At 38.4% G+C, this 18,081-nt stretch overlaps 2 protein-coding genes and 1 pseudogene across 6 annotated transcripts; 2 read left to right on the forward strand and 1 right to left on the reverse strand.

Moving 5' to 3' along the window:
* The first annotated feature begins 1,519 nt into the window (after nt 1-1,519).
* On the forward strand, nt 1,520-7,424 carry LOC149030353 (plant UBX domain-containing protein 10-like). The gene is made up of 4 exons (XM_089142645.1): nt 1,520-2,545; nt 3,983-4,153; nt 4,320-4,523; nt 6,983-7,424. The coding sequence occupies exons 1-4, from the start codon at nt 1,712-1,714 to the stop codon at nt 7,211-7,213; spliced, it is 1,440 nt and encodes a 479-aa protein (XP_088998771.1). The 5' UTR covers nt 1,520-1,711; the 3' UTR covers nt 7,214-7,424.
* Nucleotides 7,425-7,635: 211 nt separating this feature from the next.
* LOC149030354 (NC domain-containing protein-like protein) lies at nt 7,636-12,177 on the reverse strand. 2 transcript variants are annotated; one of them, XM_089142647.1, is made up of 2 exons: nt 11,834-12,177; nt 7,636-8,696 (listed from the first exon to the last, which is right to left on the reverse strand). In XM_089142647.1, the coding sequence occupies exons 1-2, from the start codon at nt 11,889-11,891 to the stop codon at nt 7,981-7,983; spliced, it is 774 nt and encodes a 257-aa protein (XP_088998773.1). In that variant the 5' UTR covers nt 11,892-12,177; the 3' UTR covers nt 7,636-7,980. The 2 variants fall into 2 exon arrangements, with proteins under 2 accessions (XP_088998773.1, XP_088998772.1); XM_089142646.1 differs by having other exon boundaries at nt 7,706-8,696; nt 11,524-12,169.
* A 295-nt stretch (nt 12,178-12,472) lies between these two features.
* On the forward strand, nt 12,473-17,720 carry LOC149030355 (BTB/POZ domain-containing protein At3g05675 pseudogene; annotated as a pseudogene). Of its 3 annotated transcripts, none has more exons than XR_016171264.1 (2): nt 12,473-12,751; nt 15,960-17,720. The product of XR_016171264.1 is annotated as a BTB/POZ domain-containing protein At3g05675 pseudogene, transcript variant X1 (transcript). The 3 variants fall into 3 exon arrangements; XR_016171265.1 differs by having other exon boundaries at nt 16,039-17,720; XR_016171266.1 differs by lacking the exon at nt 12,473-12,751 and adding an exon at nt 12,764-15,898 and having other exon boundaries at nt 16,039-17,720.
* Nucleotides 17,721-18,081: the final 361 nt, after the last annotated feature.

Genomic DNA, 18,081 nt, shown 5'->3' on the forward strand with positions numbered 1-18,081 from the left:
TAAAATAAAATAAAATAAAATAAAAAAGAAATAGATAAAAACAGCAAATATATGAAGAATTTGAACAAGTATTCGCGGAATTCAAATGGAACTCTACTTCCCCACTATATAAGTGGAGTGGTATGTTTATGTACGATTCAATTTCGTTTAAAATATGTGTTAGATAATATCATATCACCCAAGACAAGACGTGTTAGGTAATGTCACACCTCCCAATTATATATGGCAAGCATTGCAGGTGATTCTAAACACTTGGTAACAAAAATAAACTAAGAAAAAATTACAATACATAAAATCTTGTCATCACTACAAGATTTGTCTAGGAAAGCGGTCTATATTAAACTATTTATCTTTCTCTAAGAAAAGAAGTTAAAGGGTGAAACAAAGAGGACTACATAAGGTTATGATTTAAACTATGAGTGCGGTACTTGAGTCTCCAGAACGACTGTTAGGGTCTACTCTGTAATTTCTCAGCCCCTAATTACTTGAGCCGTGACTTAGGCATAGTTTGAACCTATTCTTGAACCGACACCAAACGAACCCAATCAGACTATGCATGTATATTATTTTGGTTTGGGTTTTGGGTTGAGGTTGTAATTGGTGTTGGGTTTTCATTTTTGGCTATGTTCTTTCTTCTCTCTCACAAACCAAGGTTTCTCCAAGAACTCTCCACTGCTACTGCTTCTCTGTGAAGATTTCTGCTATGAACAAGCGTGATTTCAGGCTTGGTTTGCGTTATTGTGATCGTCTCTTTAAGAGCTTCCTTCGCTCATATTTTTCTCAAATGAATTGTAAGGTTTCATTAGCCCCCTAATATAATGGATTGGGCTCTATCTTGAGTCCTGGAGACGTAGGCTGTAGAGCCGAACTCTGTCATCAACTGTGTGTGTCTTCCTCTTTTAATTTCTTGCAAATTCATAGATTAATCATATTGGTCATAACAACAACCCTAAATGAAACATGAACATCACCAACATAGCATCCAAAGGACCCACAAATGAAAAGTAGATTCTATTGTGGTGAATAGGTTTTTTAGAGGTACCCTCGTGAGGACATAAGTACTTACTTGCTATTTGGAACTATGAAGCTAATATAAACCATAATATTGGTCGACATGGCAAACAAAAGGTTAAACTAATCTGGGAGCCAATCAGCATAAGTCTCTTGTGTTAAACATATGTATCTAACAATTTATTTCATTATCATAATTAAAAATTTAGAGAGAAATTTTCAAAATATTGGTATGTTTGATTGGTAGGAATTAGGAAATGAATCAGGATCTGCTTGGCCCAAGCCCAATGTCACTGCCATTCCTCTTAGGATGGATCAGTGCTAAAAAAAATTTCAGCCCATGGATCAGTAGATCCTCTTGGCCCAGTTAAGGGGCCCAACCCAACTTCTTCTTTTTTTCCTGAAAATTTGTGAATCACAAATTTGATGTTCTGGAAAGCCGATTCCCGAAATCTAATTCCGAATCGGATCTTTTTCCGCATTTTGAGAACACGTTTCGTCATGTTATCCAAAAATTTGGCACAAACTACAAGTACAAACCAGAGAGATCACATTGAGAGAGACATCTCAATGCTTCTTCGTTCTTGATTTCGTGGGAATGATAAAAGGAGATGTTAACTTGAATCTCTTCACTTTTTCTTTTGTTGGAAACCACCGATTCAGGCCGTTTATTTAATTCTCTGCAATTGACTAGGGAGGTATGGTGGATTTTGACGATAAATTGGCATGTTTTCAAGCAATTACAGGCCTCGATGATCCTGATTTGTGTACCGAGATCCTCGCTGCTCATGGTTGGGATCTTCAGCTCGCCATTTCGGCCTTCACCACCTCGGATTCAGCTTCCATGAGCAATCCAGACAACGATAACCATGTCCACCATAACATTGCCTGGAGCAGCAGACAACAAGATTTGGAGTCTTGGGAAGGCGTCGACCAATCCGAATTGGCTCATTTAGAGCAACACCCAGTTTCAAACGTCGATTCTTCTCCAGGTTTAGCGTGGAAATTTATTACTCTTCCATTCTCTGTGATTTCGGGCAGTTTTGGGTTGATTTCTGGGGCAATCGGGCTCGGTATGTGGGTTGCTGGCGGTGTTCTTTCTCACTCCCTCGGCTTGCTTGGTTTGGCTCCTGGTCGTAATGGGGATGCATCTTCTTCTCCTCTGGTTACCCTCTCTGCTGCTGCCTCTGAGGCTGCCAATTTCGTTGCGGGATTCGAGAGAGGTTTTGGAATGATTCGTCCCAATTTTGTTGCAGAGGGGTTTATGGATGCGTTGCAGCGTTCTCGTCAAGAATTTAAACTCCTATTCGTCTATTTACACTCCCCGGATCACCCTGACACGCCGTTGTTTTGTGAAGAAACTTTGTGTTCCGAGGTTGTTGCGTCCTTTATCAATGAGAATTTTGTATCATGGGGAGCTAATATCAGGGCGAGCGAAGGATTTAAGATGAGTAATAGCCTCAGGGCATCCAGGTTCCCTTTCTGTGTTGTAGTCATGGCAGCTACAAATCAGAGAATTGCATTACTTCAGCAGGTAACTCTTTTTGGGTTTGGGATTAGTTCTGCTCTAATTTTTCTTACATTTTCTTTAATATGTTTAACTAATACTAAACTTTCAGTAGACGGAGTTGTTTGCATTATTAGTATCGTTCTCAGATAAGCCTAGTTTTTCCATTTGATTTAAAGTAGTTGTTGGGGCTTGCGTCATAAAAATATTATAGCAATTATTCAATTATGCATCATTAATTAACTTATACCCAGAGTAGCTATTGGTAAATTACTGTATTTATTTGAAATTATTTGTTGATTGGAATGATTTTTCCTGTTAATCCAAAGGAAAACAGACTTTCATCATCACTCCACATGTCCTAGCATGCTTAAACAACTAAGGAATTAAATAAACAAATGAGAACCACACTGCAATTGGAACTTAGTGATAAACTTTCTGATTTTCAGGAACCATGGAAAGCAGGATCCACAACCAATATAATCTTCAAAATTGGACCTACAGAAATGATTTCGAGTGTACTTCCCCTTCTCTTTTTCTTTGGCTTGGTTTTCTTATTAGCATATTTTTACGGGTGGGTGTGGTTTGAAAAGCAAGCAAATTTTAATGATGAAAACAAGAGATGGGGAACTTCAAGCTAGATACAGCAGTTTGTCTTTCCTTGTTACCCAATAAGCCACCTAGAGTAAGCATGGAGTTTTGAATTTGTGTTTTGCATCATGCAGCTAATCCACTCAAAAGAGTCTCTTTCATCCTTGTCATATCCTTGCCTCATAAAGCTTCCATCACTTCTGTGCACCACCCAGGTTTATCAAAGCAAAAACCATTTCAAATGCACTAGGGAAACTCTGTCCTTTCAGAGAAGTGACTTCGGGTTACCAGTGCAGTGTTAGTGTAGAGCACAAGCACCAGTGCTATTCCTTCTTATACTGTACCATTACACGTGCCTTCCATTAATCTCCACTGTTTTTTTAAGGAGCCGTTTCCTGAATAGTCTACATAGCTACACTGCACAATGAGGCATGTCCTCTTATTCCAATTATTGGAATAGCTGCAGCAGATATCCATGTGGTCCAATTAGGGTGGGCAGCGAAGGAAACCCTTTTTCTTAAGTGGGTTTTCCAAATCATGTAGCTCTTTATTCCTCTTTTTTTTTTTTTTTTTTTTGGTTATAACTTGTGCAATCCTCTGTGAATTTTGAGAGTGGAAAATTACCTAGGACTTTTTAGGAGACTGCGAACTGCTTGCAGCAGAAAAAACGTATTGAAGAGAAATACTAGTTATTTTGGTATTACTGTGCTACAATAGGTGATTCTCCAGTATGTCATTTTTATTTTAATTCTGGTGTATCTGTTGTAGAGAGTACTTTAGGCAAAGTTTATGCTTCTCCCTCTGAATGCTTCATGGATTTCCACTCAAGTTGCACATTGCTTTTTTTAAATTGGCCTGCTGCTTGTTCTGCAGGTTGAGGGTCCGAAATCTCCCGAGCAATTGCTCACCATCCTTCAGAGAGTAGCTGAGGAGAGCGCTTCTGTGCTTGTGCCAGCTAGGCTTGATGTGGAAGAACGGAGGAACAATTTGCGTTTGAGAGAGGAACAAGATGCTGCATACAGGGCAGCACTTGAAGTTGATCAAGTATGTCTCTCTTTGTAACTGGCCTTTGGTGGTCTGTCAATATTATGTAGAAGGGCATGCTCCCTTATTATATATGTCAATAGAATTGTACATACTTGATAATTCTAGGTCCTGATTCTAGTTTTCTGATTTAAATTGAAGTTATGTTGTTTCTTTGTCACATCAGGCTAGAGAGCTCCAAAGGAAAGAGGAGCAAGAACGATTAGAGAGGGAAGCTGCAGAAGGTGAGAGAAGACAGAGGGAGGAAAAAGAAGCTCAAGAAAGAGCAGCTCGTGAAGCTGCTGAAAAAGAAGCTGCACTAGTGAGAAGGCGGCAGGAGAAAGCTATGTCATTGGGCGATGAACCTGAGAAAGGACCTGGAGTTACACAAGTAATCCTTCTATTTTATGTGAAGTTTCTTCTAATTCTTATTTACCAGTAGTATCCTATACTTTACAAAGTAATCCTCCTATTCCTCATGTGAAGTTCTTTTGACATTTATTCTGTGTGTTTATTCCTATGTTGATTTCTATTTTACTCACTGTTGGAACAAGGACAAGGAATTTGAGTTCTTGGCTTACATTTTGCCATATGAGGCAGCTATTAGCTTGTTTAACCATGGCCTTCTTGTGGTATTGGATATTTAATGTGGTTCTGATATCTAGGATCAGTTACCAGATGAACAGGATCAAAACTGAATGCAGTAAGTCCAGATTCAAGAGAACTGCAATAACAACAAATTGGCAAATAAAACCAGTGGATCTCCTTAATTGAGTGCTTACTTGCTGAATACTTGGTCATGCGTTCAAGTCCTATAGATAGTCCCTCAGTGAACAGGGTAAGTTGCATTTGAGCTTCCCCAGACCGTATCAAATGCAGGAGCCCTGTGTACTGGGTATGACCTTTTATGGATCCTCTAGGTTGAGTAGCCCTCCTTATGCCTCGAGTGAATCCTCTCAAGTGTCAGTATGAGCTAAGGGTTGGCTCGGCTTATATGGACAGTTCTTTGTATGACTAGGAAACTTCAAAATCAACCAAACAACATATTTTTTTGGACAATCAGGTTTCAGATTTAATATCAATAGGCTAAAGTATACCTCTGCTACTGAAATGAGTTTAAACCAAAAAAGAATCACTTCTTTCCATTCCACCAAAAAACTAATAGAATTTCCTAGCAGACCAGGAAACCTAAGATGCAATCAGCAAGTTGATCTTACAATAGAAAACAAAAGAGTACTGCCCAAATGGAGTGCGCATGAAGTGAAACAAGATGAGACCTGTATTTGATTCCAGAATTCCTAGGTAGAAAGGAGAGTTGATAATGCAGGAGATATTCAGTTTAATGCTCCTCAGTTACTATATTCTCGAAAGAACTCAGAAATGATAAAATCTAGAGGAGGGAGGAGAGATCTTGCCTTCCCACTGCCAGGTTTGATTAATTACCTTATTTACAACAAGGAGGGCACAGTATCATCACACCAGCAAGACAAAACTTTTGTATGCTAAATCATGAGCTGCAGTTCTGCCCTTCACTTTATTAGTAAAAACAATTGAGGGATTGTAGTAGAAGTTGGTAACTAATAAAACAACAAAATGGGAAATCTTTTAGGTAGTATTTTCTACCTTAGAGTGATAATAGAAGATAAGAGGTTTTTATAGATAGAAACTCTACTACAAGTGATTGTTGAAAAAGAGAGAGTATAGGATGGAGTACTATTAGTTAGAAACTCAACCACCACAAGTGAGCTAGAGATAGAATAACAGAATTTTGGGGGAAAATGAGCTGAAATTCAACCAGCTACTGGAACTTTAGCACTGAATCATGCTACTGGAACAGAGTTGACTCATATGTTTTGATTTCAACTTCTTGTGCTAGTAAGTCTTTAATTTTGCATGAATATTCTTGAAAAAGAAAATATTCCCTCCCCGCCCCCCGCCTCTTTATTTAATATATGCAGTGGTCAAGTAGACAATAAATTGCTAATTACTATTAGAGTTTTATTATTTTATTATTTTATTAATTTAAATTTAAATTGCATATATCCTGTTTTAATTGTGTTAAGCTATGGCCCACTGTGATGCTCTATATCTTGTGATTGGAAACTTTTTGGGCTGTGATATATTTTTTAGTTATTGAAAACAATGAATTTTTTTTCTATAGACACATAGCAGTTAATAAGGATATTTTCCATTGGAAGCCACCCTCATGGGGGTGCTTAGTGCTCTTCGCTGCTGTTAGTGAAAATAGAATGGTTCTCATTCAACCCTGGTATGACCTGGTCCATGCGATTGTGGAGTCAGTGTGGACGAGACTAGTCTGGCCAAACATCTAGATACCCATGTCAGCCCAAAAGAAATTAGTTTAGATATTTCGTTGGGCATTTTACTGGGAACAACTCAATACCTGTTGCTCAAGTTTTTCAAGATAATTGAGCTTTCTTTGCAGCATTTAATCGTTTTTTGAGTTATTGGACTTCATACTCTGCATGGAAATAACAGAAATTTGAGATTCCTAGTTTATGGTCCACGAATTATTTAGAGAAGACTGCATGGATAACAACTATATGGTTTTACATACCCCAACCCTCCTTACAAACACCCCCTTCCTGCCAATACAAAAAGACCAACCCAAAACACAGACCAGAAAGAAGAGAAAAAAAGAGGGGGGGGGGGTGAGAGAAGCAGCAGAAGATGAAAATGGCCTTGAAGATGAAAATGGCCTTTATGCTGATAATAAGTAACCTTGCAGGCAATTGCTTCAGCTTGGTAGCTTTTATCTTCCTTCCCCATTTTTTGGTTCCTTCTTGTCATTGTTGAAGAAAGTTATGTTATTTATGTTTTTGGTAACAGGTTTTGGTACGATTCCCTACTGGAGAACGGAAGGATAGGAGGTTCTACAGCACAGCTACCATACAGTCCCTCTATGATTTTGTTGATTCTTTGGATTGCTTGAACACAGAGAATTACTGCCTAGTTTCTAACTTTCCTCGAGTAGTATATGGCCCAGAGAAGCACTTAATGTCATTGGAAGAAGCAGGGTTGCATCCTCAGGCCAGCCTCTTTGTGGAAATTGACTCGTAAAGGAAAGCTTCTACCTCAAACTTAGATGTGACTGTTTTGGAGTCTGAAATCTGAAATGAACCCCGCAATGCAAAATTTTGGGTTTTAAATTTTTTATATTTTCCCCAGTGTAGATATGACATTGTGCCCTGCTTTCTATGAAAATGGATATTTCACTGTACACTTCCCTCTCAGGCAGGTTAGAATCAAATTAAATGTAACCCTCTGGGGAAATGAGTTTAAATGCATCCTTTCAAGAATTACAAATTCGGTTTCTAAAATTTAGGATGTTTTCTGCTTATTTGGTGTTGTATATCAACATCAACCTGTGAGGAAGTCGAGAATGGTAGTTAATTACTGAAATCTTAATCTTAGTTGTGTGTTTATCATGCTGATTTAGTATCAGTTAACCTGATGATGGGTATTGCAAGAGGAATAATCACCTTGCACAGATGTGAGATGTCTCCTTGTATGACTATAAATGAACCAGAAGCTGTAAGATGTAGGAAACTCCATGCGGGTAGGTGGGTATTGTAAAATATAGTAACTATGGATTTACAGGAAGATAAGATGTATCAACAGTAAGGAGGGCAGACTTTGGCAAGCATTTTTGTCAAACAATAACCATCTCATTCGCAACATATTATTTCCAAAACGTTCAATAAGACTACAATGGCAGTCCCAGCAAACCCAGTACACCCAGCGTATGATCTTTGTAAGATTGGGAACTTCAGGTCAATATGAATTCCTATTTTGAGGCGATGGCCTTTTCGGGTGAATTTCCAAATTTACAATGTGATAAGGTCCCCTTTGGGATCTTCAGGATTGTTGGTAGAAGACCCCATCATCCCTGATGGTTGCATACTAAGGTTTGCCCAATTGAGGTTCACAGCCATGTCCTCCACTGCCACCTTGATCACATCAGTTCGAACACCTATATCAGTGGCATACCTGCTTGCACAGTACATTCCAGCTACTGCAGTTGCAACCCCTATAGGTCCAGGCATCAACAGTTTCAGAGGAGATGACAGAAGTGCTGCCAGAGGAGCTCCAATGACAGAAGAAGCTTGACCACTTCTGCCTACGGTTGAATTGCTATCAAGGATCAGAAGCCCAGTTTTGCAATATAGTGCAAAGTCTTCACAGTTGTTTCGGAACACATTGTAGTTCCCAAACCCATTTTGAAGCAGATGCATTGCCCTGTGGATAACCGTTTCTGGGGGATCAGATGTCGCAGTTGTACATGTCCCACCCCGGACCTTGGCAAGGAAAACAGAAGGCATAACCCCATACTCAAAGCAGTAGAGTTGTCCTTTCCCAAGAAAACAGTCCAGGCACGAGAGGATAACTCCACTGTTGGGATGCCTGAACCCGCAGTCAGGAAAGGTTGGACAGACGGATGGAAGCTTTGAACTCGAAATAGAGTCGAGAGAGGTTGCCATATTTGAACCTGTATCTTGTTCCCGTGTGAAGTGAACCACTTTGCTTCCTCCAACATATATACCTGCGTTGTTTGAAGATAAGTAGAATTCATAAAGCACAAAAAGGTAGTTCCTTGTTACCAAATGTTACTTGCAATACCTTGGTGCCATAATGCCTCAGGCATTCAGAAAAAAAAGATGGACCTACTGAAATTTAAGTTGGAGCGACAAGAAACTTTTTGTTTTTTTTTTCTATGCCATGTGTCAAAATTAAAATCTATCATAAAAAGCAGAAGAGGAGATTCAAAAAACATTTTCTTCTCTCACTTGATCTTCTAGTATCTCTAGATTTCTTATGTTTACTCGCAGTTTTCCCTACTTCGTTTTGCTTGGATCATGCAGTCAACCCCATCAAGTTGGGAAAACTGTGAGTTGGTGGTGGTTGTTGTTGTTGTATCCTTTAATCTCAAGGGGGAACAGGAACATGAGACCAAGGTATCATCTTATCACTTGGGCAACTTAAGAAACCATTAACTTTTGCAAAGCTTATCACTCCCCTCGACCATGAGCTTTAACCGAATTTGCTTGTGATAAAACAGTGATGAATAAACAACCCCTCTACCTCTTTAGTCCTTTGTCATGTCTTAAAACCAGCTTTCTTAGATTTATTAGCAGCAAAGACCTTATCATCCTCCCAACAAGTCACCTCAGGGGCATATGGTTTCCTTCTAATTACCCTAGGACCTCTTTATTAACCTTTTCAAAACAAGTTGTCATCTTGGTTCCACATTGAACTAGTTTCTCCCTCAAAACCTCACTTCCCTTGTTTGATCACTTCAGTAAATGAATTCAAGTAGCCTCCCTTTAAGCTCCAAAACCTAATATTAGGGAAAATATACTCCCCTATTTTACGATACTGCATGGTGAGGCATATAATTATGACCACATTCCATGCTGAGCGATCAGGTTATCCTCAGTCATGACCACAAAGTCCTTACAAAACAACCCTAGCTATAACCTCCAGTCCTAACAAAAGAAATCTATTGAACCCTCTAGCCAGGTACTATTTGGCTGATATGATGCCCACTTTTGTGGTGAGTACAGGTAACTAATTGATCCTCTCATTTTAAAGAAAGGTTATTCACAATTGATAGGCAATAAGCCATAGTAGAATCTAAAACTGAGATCCCCTCCTCAGTACACTATCTGAAGATATCACCTTCATGTACGTACACCTTCAATACCCCTACAACCTTTCCCCGCTCCTTCATTAGGATAATCCCTTTTATAGTCTTTTCTCTTTGACTCAAACCTTGCAAGCCCATCCCTTTGTTTGCAAGTTACTACTTTCATCTAGTCTTACTTGAGGTGAAAGTAAAACAATAACAAGAAGCCTTGTCCCAACTAAATGTCAACTCTGCTTAAGGCCATACTAGATATACGACCTAACCTATGCATAATCTTTCTCACAACTTTTCTCAAGGTTGTCTTAGGTCTGCCCCTAGCCCTTCTAATTCTTTCAATCTAGATTAAATCACTTCTCTGTACAGGGCATTATAGGCCGCCGTTGAACATGATTGTGCCACCTCAAACGACTTTCTCGAAGCTTATCACTTATCCGATCTACTCCTAGAGCAGCTCTAATTTAATCATTCCTTATCTTATTGTTGCTAGTTTTGCCACTCATCCATCTTAGCATCCTCATTTCACCTACATTGAGTTTATCTATATGACACTTCTTAACAGCCCAACAGTCTACAAGTAATTTAATTAAATTGATCACCTCTTTTTCAAGACAAATTCAATGGTTCTATCTCCAAATATATTATATACACCATATCATTCTGTAACTATTTATCCACTACTATGCTCACTCCACTTCCATTAATTTGATCTCCATATACCAAAACCTAACCTCATCCAACTCCTTAGCTTTTTTAAACCTTTCATCTAGTCTATTTAATACAAGCAATACCAATCTTTTCCTCTTAATAGCATCTAATCAACTCTAAAATAGTTTCTCGTCAGGAATCCAATGCACAAGATACTAATCTAATTCTATGCCTCTGGACTAGCCTCTTTACCCCATATCTGTCCATGGTATGAGAATTCTAACCTATTTTTTTACCACATTCAGGCAATGACTCGACTCATCACTTACTGAGGACACCCTTACAAGCAGAAACCTCAAACATTTTTAGTAAATCATATTGCAATCAAGGAACCCAAGATAAGATTTTGCATTATGCTTTGGGCCTAGTTAGTTTCAAGGTTCAAGATAAAGTTTAACCCTGGCCAAAAACAGAATATACCACCCAAATATCGTCTATTTCAGTGAAAATCAATGACATTACATAGGAGCCCTCAATTCACATATGAGTTTGTTTCCCGCTCTGGAAAAAACAGAGGGAGCTCAAAGAGGAACCCCTGTGTCGAAGAGAAATAATTTCACATTGAGAAGGAATCTAAGAAAAAACAGCAAAGGGGGTCTCACGAAGAAACCACAGCACTAAGGGAAGTAGTTCTCCCACTTCAGAAGAAACCCTAGGTAGATCTTTTGTAGTTCAACTTCGAGAGGTTAACTACTGTGACGGCTTGAAAAGGAATCGGGTGCCAAACAAGCTAAACAAGAGATTCGTTATTCCTCATCCAAGAAAGTCTAGCAAAACTCTGATTCACAAGGTACACAAGAAGCTAAAGTAACTCCTAGATTGGCCATCTTAACCATTTGTGGAGGAAATCCATCAGAGTCCTCAGAAAAAAAAAAACTCAATTTTCGATCCACATTGCGAAGAAACTCAAAGAACGATAGTCTACGAAATAAGAAAAACAAACTACATTGTCCATACGAACGTAGAAAATTGAACGAAATGGAAAGAAGAAAACAAAGGACATGAAGCATTGAGTTACCATGGTGAGCGTAACTGTAAATGGCTCTCCAAGAGTAGATGTGATCGCCTGCTTTGATCTCGCTTCTCTCTACCTTGTTGGAAAGAAGACCCATCTCGTTCTTTCTCTAGCAAATGCTGTTCTATTTTCCTAGACTTACAAACTCGAGTTGATCTCCCAAAGGTGAGCAAACTAAACTAGCAACAGAAGAAGAAGAGACAGAGAGAGAGAACAAATACCGACTACGATATAACGGTAGAAAACACATTATATGACAATAATATCATTTGCCACAAAACAAATATATATGAGAATAATATCGGTAGAATACCATTGGTCAGAGATTCACATCTAGGTTTTGGATCTTCTCTTTCATAGCGTTCGTTCATTCATTCTTCCCAAGCAACCCAACAAAGAAAAATTCCTTTCTTTCCTTGGCACCTCTTTTCTTTCCATTAAGGAGATTTCGCACAAGATGCCCGATACCATATCCGATATCCTTAAACAATTCACTCCAGATCTACCGACTCTGGATTCTCTACTCTGTGCTCTTTTGATAATTCTTCACCCTGCAAAATTAATGTGAGACCCTCATATGGGTTTCATTTCTATTCTGTGATAAAAAAAAATTTGAAAGGGAGCACATCATCTCTCTATCTGAAGAGCATATAGTCCTCTCCTGAGACTTTTTCATCCTATAATAAATATTAATAAAATAAAATAATTCAAAACTCAAACTAACAACCATTCAGTATAATCCACCCTGGGTTCTCTGAACCTGCTCCATTTCCTAATTTTTGCTTATTTATTTATTTCTTTTTCTCCACAATTGTTTTAAATTGATTTTTTAAAAGTTCGTTTATTAAAAAATAAAATTTTGATTTTTTAAATGAGGAAAATAATATAAAATTCATATATAAGGTAGATGACACAGGCCCGGAAATACTTTTGTTTTTAAAAGAGAGATGGATAAAGATGGATGGATAATGGTGGAGGCCAAAGTAACTGACAAATCCACCGTCAATCCGTCATCTTCCCACCGTCTTCTAATCAGATTAGCAACCTCAGGAACGACCGAACAACATGGACGGTTCGATTTTTCCTATCAGCTCTTCATTTTTCCCTTCTCCACCCTCTCGCATCTTCTATCCCTTCTGCGCATCTAAACCGATGTAGAAGAAATCTAGGGTTTGACGAATCTCCGTCTGCTGGCGCAAGCTCTTACACGCTTCGTCAGTTAATTGAACAGGTTCGAAGCTCTTCAGTTTCACTCGAAGATGTTTTGTTTTCGGTTCTTGTTATTGGTTTTATGAGTCTTTTTTCTGAATTCTGGAAATCTGAAATCTTCTTGTTTATGTCTGTGTTTTATTTATTTATTTACTTTATGCCTGAATTAAAATGAATGAAGGTGAACTTGCCGACTGAATCTGTCGTCAGAATTGCTTAGATGAGTTATGAGTAGGAGAAAATGTATAACTGACGTTCGCTTTAAATCTTCTTGATGATTTGAACTCACTAATTTCAAATCTAATAACGGAGCCCACTCTGTGAGTTTGGAAAGATAGACTTGAAGAAGTTACATTCAAGTTATTAGCTTACATGAACAACATTGCTTAAGTTTACTGCGATATGAAATTCTATGCATTTGAAGAAATCAGCAACTCAAGCGTGGATTTTTTTTAAAAAAAATGAGCGGTATATTGGTTTTGTGGCTCAAATTTTTATCTTGCTGTTAGGCAACTAAAGTCATTTACCTGTTCTTGCTAAGTATGCGAAAAAGGCCTCACTTTCTTTAGAAGACCAATCTGCTGGCATAGAAATAGAATTGACAAAAATAATCACCCATTTTCTCTCCAAGACCCTTCTTTTCCCATGAAGTCCACACATAAAGGTTCACTGACTGAACAAATCCTTCGCTTTCTTAGTCATCAAAAAAAATAGATGCAGCTTCAAACTCAAGGGCCCTGCAAATTATGCATGCCACATTCTTCAGATAGGCTCAACAAACTGTTGAACAAAGGAAGAAAAATACACCTCATAGTAGATCATTAATTGTATAATCAGATTGCTAACAGAGCCTGTTCATTGGTGTAGCAGGCACATACCCTGAGACATTACTGTTGTATGATTGCCCAGTGTGAAAGGTGATTTAGCTAATTCAGAGGTGAGATTAGAGGAATTTTTTTTTGGCTCAACTGCACTAGGCTGTAGTCTAATCCATGGAAATTAGATTCTTATTCTTGCACAGTAAAGTGTGAGTGTGTGACGGTGCTCAACTCTAGTAACTGATAATATCTATATTATTCAATTATCACTAATGACTGAAACTGAATGTTCCTTATTTAACCCCAATTATTGATATTAATAGCTCTTTTGAGGATCATTTGGAGCCATAATAGTCAGGTAATGAGCACCATGCATTTTGTTCAAGGACGTATATTTTTTTATCCCAAATAGATATTCATTCTTTAGAGGCTTTATGATTCCTTTGGAGAAAGATAGGCATGAGTCTGTGTATATTTACACTACTTGGGGTTGATTTTCTTTCCTTTCTGTTCACAACAATTCCTAAAGATTTAGAAATGATATGGTTTAAGATTCCACTTGAAACTCCAAACCTGGAGATTTCTCAATTGATCAAGTTTCACTAGCTGACGCCTGATGCTTTTCTCAAGTCTTGTACACTTGTTGCCTGGCCTTCTCTATGTAGATGATGTACTCAGTTTTAGTATAAGATTAATGACACTATTTGGGATACCAAAACTTGATCACATATGTCAGTCTGGTCTATTGGATTTCTGGACCCTACTTTAACATTTTCTTGTCATGATCCAGGAGAATTGGGTTATTAACTGGGTTGATGTCATGTCGAGATTCAGTGCTACCATTTGTATATGTAAATTTACAAGTGCGTGTGTTATTATTGTTGCAACTATATGCTGCCATTCACTGAGTAACTAAGCTGGATTACATAACTCGGTTGTCTAATAATAAATAAATTTACATGGAAATACAGTTTGCACCTTAATGTCTTAAGCTTACGTCTGCAAATTAAATCATAGACTCCCACCTCCATGGTTTGCTTTGTCAAACCTTCATGTGATACTTTCAACAGTATTTTTGTTGGTTCACTACATGGGTGAGAGCATGATAGTCAAATTCATCATTCCACAGAAGGAGAGAATAGAATCTTACCTGGATACGCTAATCCCAAAGCTCCACAACCCAAATACATCTATGAATGGATGGTCATGGTACGAGATCAAATCAAGAAGAGAGCAGCAGCCCAAAAACCAGTGTTCCTTTCTTCCTTTCTTCCTTTCTCGGGTTTTTTGGAGAGAGAGAGAGAGAGAGAGAGAGAGAGACCAATGAATCCAGTGCTGTGTCTAGAGAGTGGGTCTGTGGTTACCAATATATCCTCATAATATTGTAACTGCCTAATATTTGAATTTCCATAATTGCCCTGGGCATATTCAAAATTCCCAACAACTTTCAAGGGGTGTGCCTGCAATACCAACTTCTGTTTGGTGAAACGCATGCGACGGCACTTGTATATGGCTTGTTTCGTTATCCGAATGTTTGATAGCGTGGATTTACCCATAGGAGCAAGTTTGATGGCTCCGGAGCTTGGGTGGTTTGACCTGACTAGATGAGAAATGCCAGCAGCCACCATTTGATTATCTAGTTTGAAAGCTATTTGTGGCCTTTTGCTTTGTGTAATGAATTGGTCACAAGTCTTTAACTTTTTTTTAGTATATATAGGTGGAAATTTCAGAGAACATAAAGTTTTAGTCGTTCCAAAGCTATCTTTATAAATTTCTCACATGCACATAATCTTGTAGAGTATTTAGGTGGAAAGCCAAGGGGGATGTAGAAGTCAGTCAGGAAAACTATTATAATGACTTTTTGACCATGAAACCTCTCACACAAAACTAGAAGCCTTCTGTGAAGTGTGAAAATATGAGAGCAGGATATATTCACTTTCCCCCATTTGCTTCACCCTCCCCCCCAAACCCAGTAAAAAAGAAGAGGAAAACTATTGTCTTGGGAATGATTCTTCTACTTGATGATCTTGCACACTTTAAGCATTTGTATGATTACATATTGGGTGTGAGCATATATGGAGATGCTTTATCCCTGGGAACACAATAATATACATGATCTTTTGTATATAAACACATGAATGTGTGTGTATGTCACCTTTATATGCACATATCACAAAGGCTGATACATGTTGTGTTTTGCGTGGCATGCTGTTTCTGAACCCTCTTCCAGCTAAAGGGGGGGGAAAAGGGTAGATGCAGTATACCTCTTTGCTCAGTATTTTGTTTTGAAAGATCCATGTAGCTGAAGTCATTTAGTTGGGATGGAGCTGTGTTGTTGGATGTTTTGCTAGGTAGAATTCTTTTTCCCTTATTTTCCCTCAATGGATAATCTTATATTGGATATTTTGCTAGGTCAATTTTTCTGGTACAGGAGACAAAAGTATTTCCTTGTGCTTGGGGATGTGACTGGATTCATTCTCTTCTGTTACAGATTTATCCAAAGAAAGTCTGGTTTTGGCAATATAGAAGTATGAATTTTGTCAACATATGGACAAAACTGGAGTGGCCATGACCTACAAATTCGGTGATCCAAGTACTAGTGACATTGTTGTTTGCTTGAAAACACAAGAAGGAAGAGATGAATGGCTTCATTGTCACTCCTCGATTCTTGTACGGAAGAGCAAGTTCTTTGCAGACCAACTATCAAGAGTTGACTCTCTTAACTGCATTGAGATTCCATGCACAAAATTTGGGTACGACCAGTGTGCTAAGCTTTTGAAATTACTTTATCTTTCTGGGGACTCACTTCTGGACTCGTGGGAGTCTGTCAAAACTGCTCTTAGTGTTCTTGAGGTAGCAATTGCTTTGAGTTGTGAAGAGATTACCGAAAGCTGTATCAAATACTTGGAGGCTGTTCCTTGGGAGGATAAGGAAGAGGAAGAGATATTAAAAGCAGTCTCTGAACTGGGTCCATTAGCCATGCCCATATTAGCCCGGGTACAACCTGTTGACATTAATGCAGCAAAAAATGTTTTCCTATCTGCTATTCGCTTTGCCACATCGACCGGTGGCCCATGTCCTCCTTTTGCAGATGACCTGAAAATATCTGCTCGGGAACAAGTGGAGTACATGATAGTGGAGGATGATGACATACCACTGGTTACAGCTGATGGTGAAGTCAAATCTGAGGTTAGGATGAGCCTTTCCAAAATGTTCTCAAAATTTGAAGAGGAACTAGGTTCCCTGCTCTTGGAGTCTGATCTAACTACTGCAGCAGAGGATATAGTCTTGCAGAGTCTTTCGGACCTTGAATGGATGTGCAACATACTGCCAAAAATGGATCTTATGAAGGATTTTGTTTACAACTGGATGAATGTATCTGATTATGTCATAGGGGTGTTTCAAGACAAGAAATTCGATTCAACCATGTGGGGTGCAAAACTGAAGCTAATAGAAGTTGCTGGGAAGGTCTTGGATGCTGTTGGTTATGGCAATGTTATTTTTCCAGCTGCGGCAAGGACACAGTTGCTGAAGGCTTGGCTCCCATATGTAAGAAAAATGAAACCTTTACTGGATTCAAAAGGCAGTGAGGATGTTGGATTCGCATACAAGATGGATGATGACCTGTGCCAGAGCATTGAGGGGGCAATCACCTCTCTTGTCTTGGCATTGCCATCCAATGACCAAGCCGACATAATGGCAGATTGGATTCAGACCGAGCAGGTTAGGTATCCTGACTTGAGTGAGGCTTTCGAAGTCTGGTGTTATAGAACCAAGGCTGCAAAGAGGAGATTGGTTGTGGGATTCAATGAAATTGGCAATGCAACCGTCAGTCTCTGAATATTGATCCAGCTTTTTTCACATATTATTGGATCAATAATGTTGTATCATTATGATTTAATTGCTCTACCAGCATTAAGCCTCTCCCATATTTAAGGGGCATGTAATGGGTGAAGGCCTCATTACCATTTTCATTGTGCTTTCTTGTCAAAATAGACAATTGGCATGTTCTTGGTGATCCGGAATTGGACTCATTTTTCTTATCACGGTTTTCCTCAGTATTTCTCAACATCTTAATATAAAGGAGCCAAGGGTTCTTGTTCCCAACTCAAAGGTGTCCAATTAGATAAGTGGCATGTTCTATTAAGTTAAGATTCAAACTTTGAAAACAGGGTTTAAGTTAAAAGGGTATTCTAGTTATTTTAACGCATAAACGGTAAAAAATAATAATAATAAATAAATAAATAAATTGAAGTCTAATTATTAATTGAAAGAGTCTTAATTTGGATTAAATTTTTTTTGGGAAATTGTGCCTTAACATATTAAGGACAAGGTATTACATATTAAAAGGAGTTGTAATTCTTTTAACCAAGGTTTAAAGTATCTCACGACACTAGCGGATATGTATCCATATTTGACCCAACCAATACGATACATCTCGTTACGTCTCTTCAGAGCGATACAATACTCGATACAGAATGATATGTCTCTTAAAATCACCTGACCGATATGATACTCGGTACCGATACTTTAA

Source organism: Hakea prostrata, chromosome 1 (genome assembly GCF_041222555.1).
Source record: "Hakea prostrata isolate BN-2017 chromosome 1, UWA_Hpros_2, whole genome shotgun sequence".
NCBI lineage: Eukaryota > Viridiplantae > Streptophyta > Magnoliopsida > Proteales > Proteaceae > Hakea > Hakea prostrata.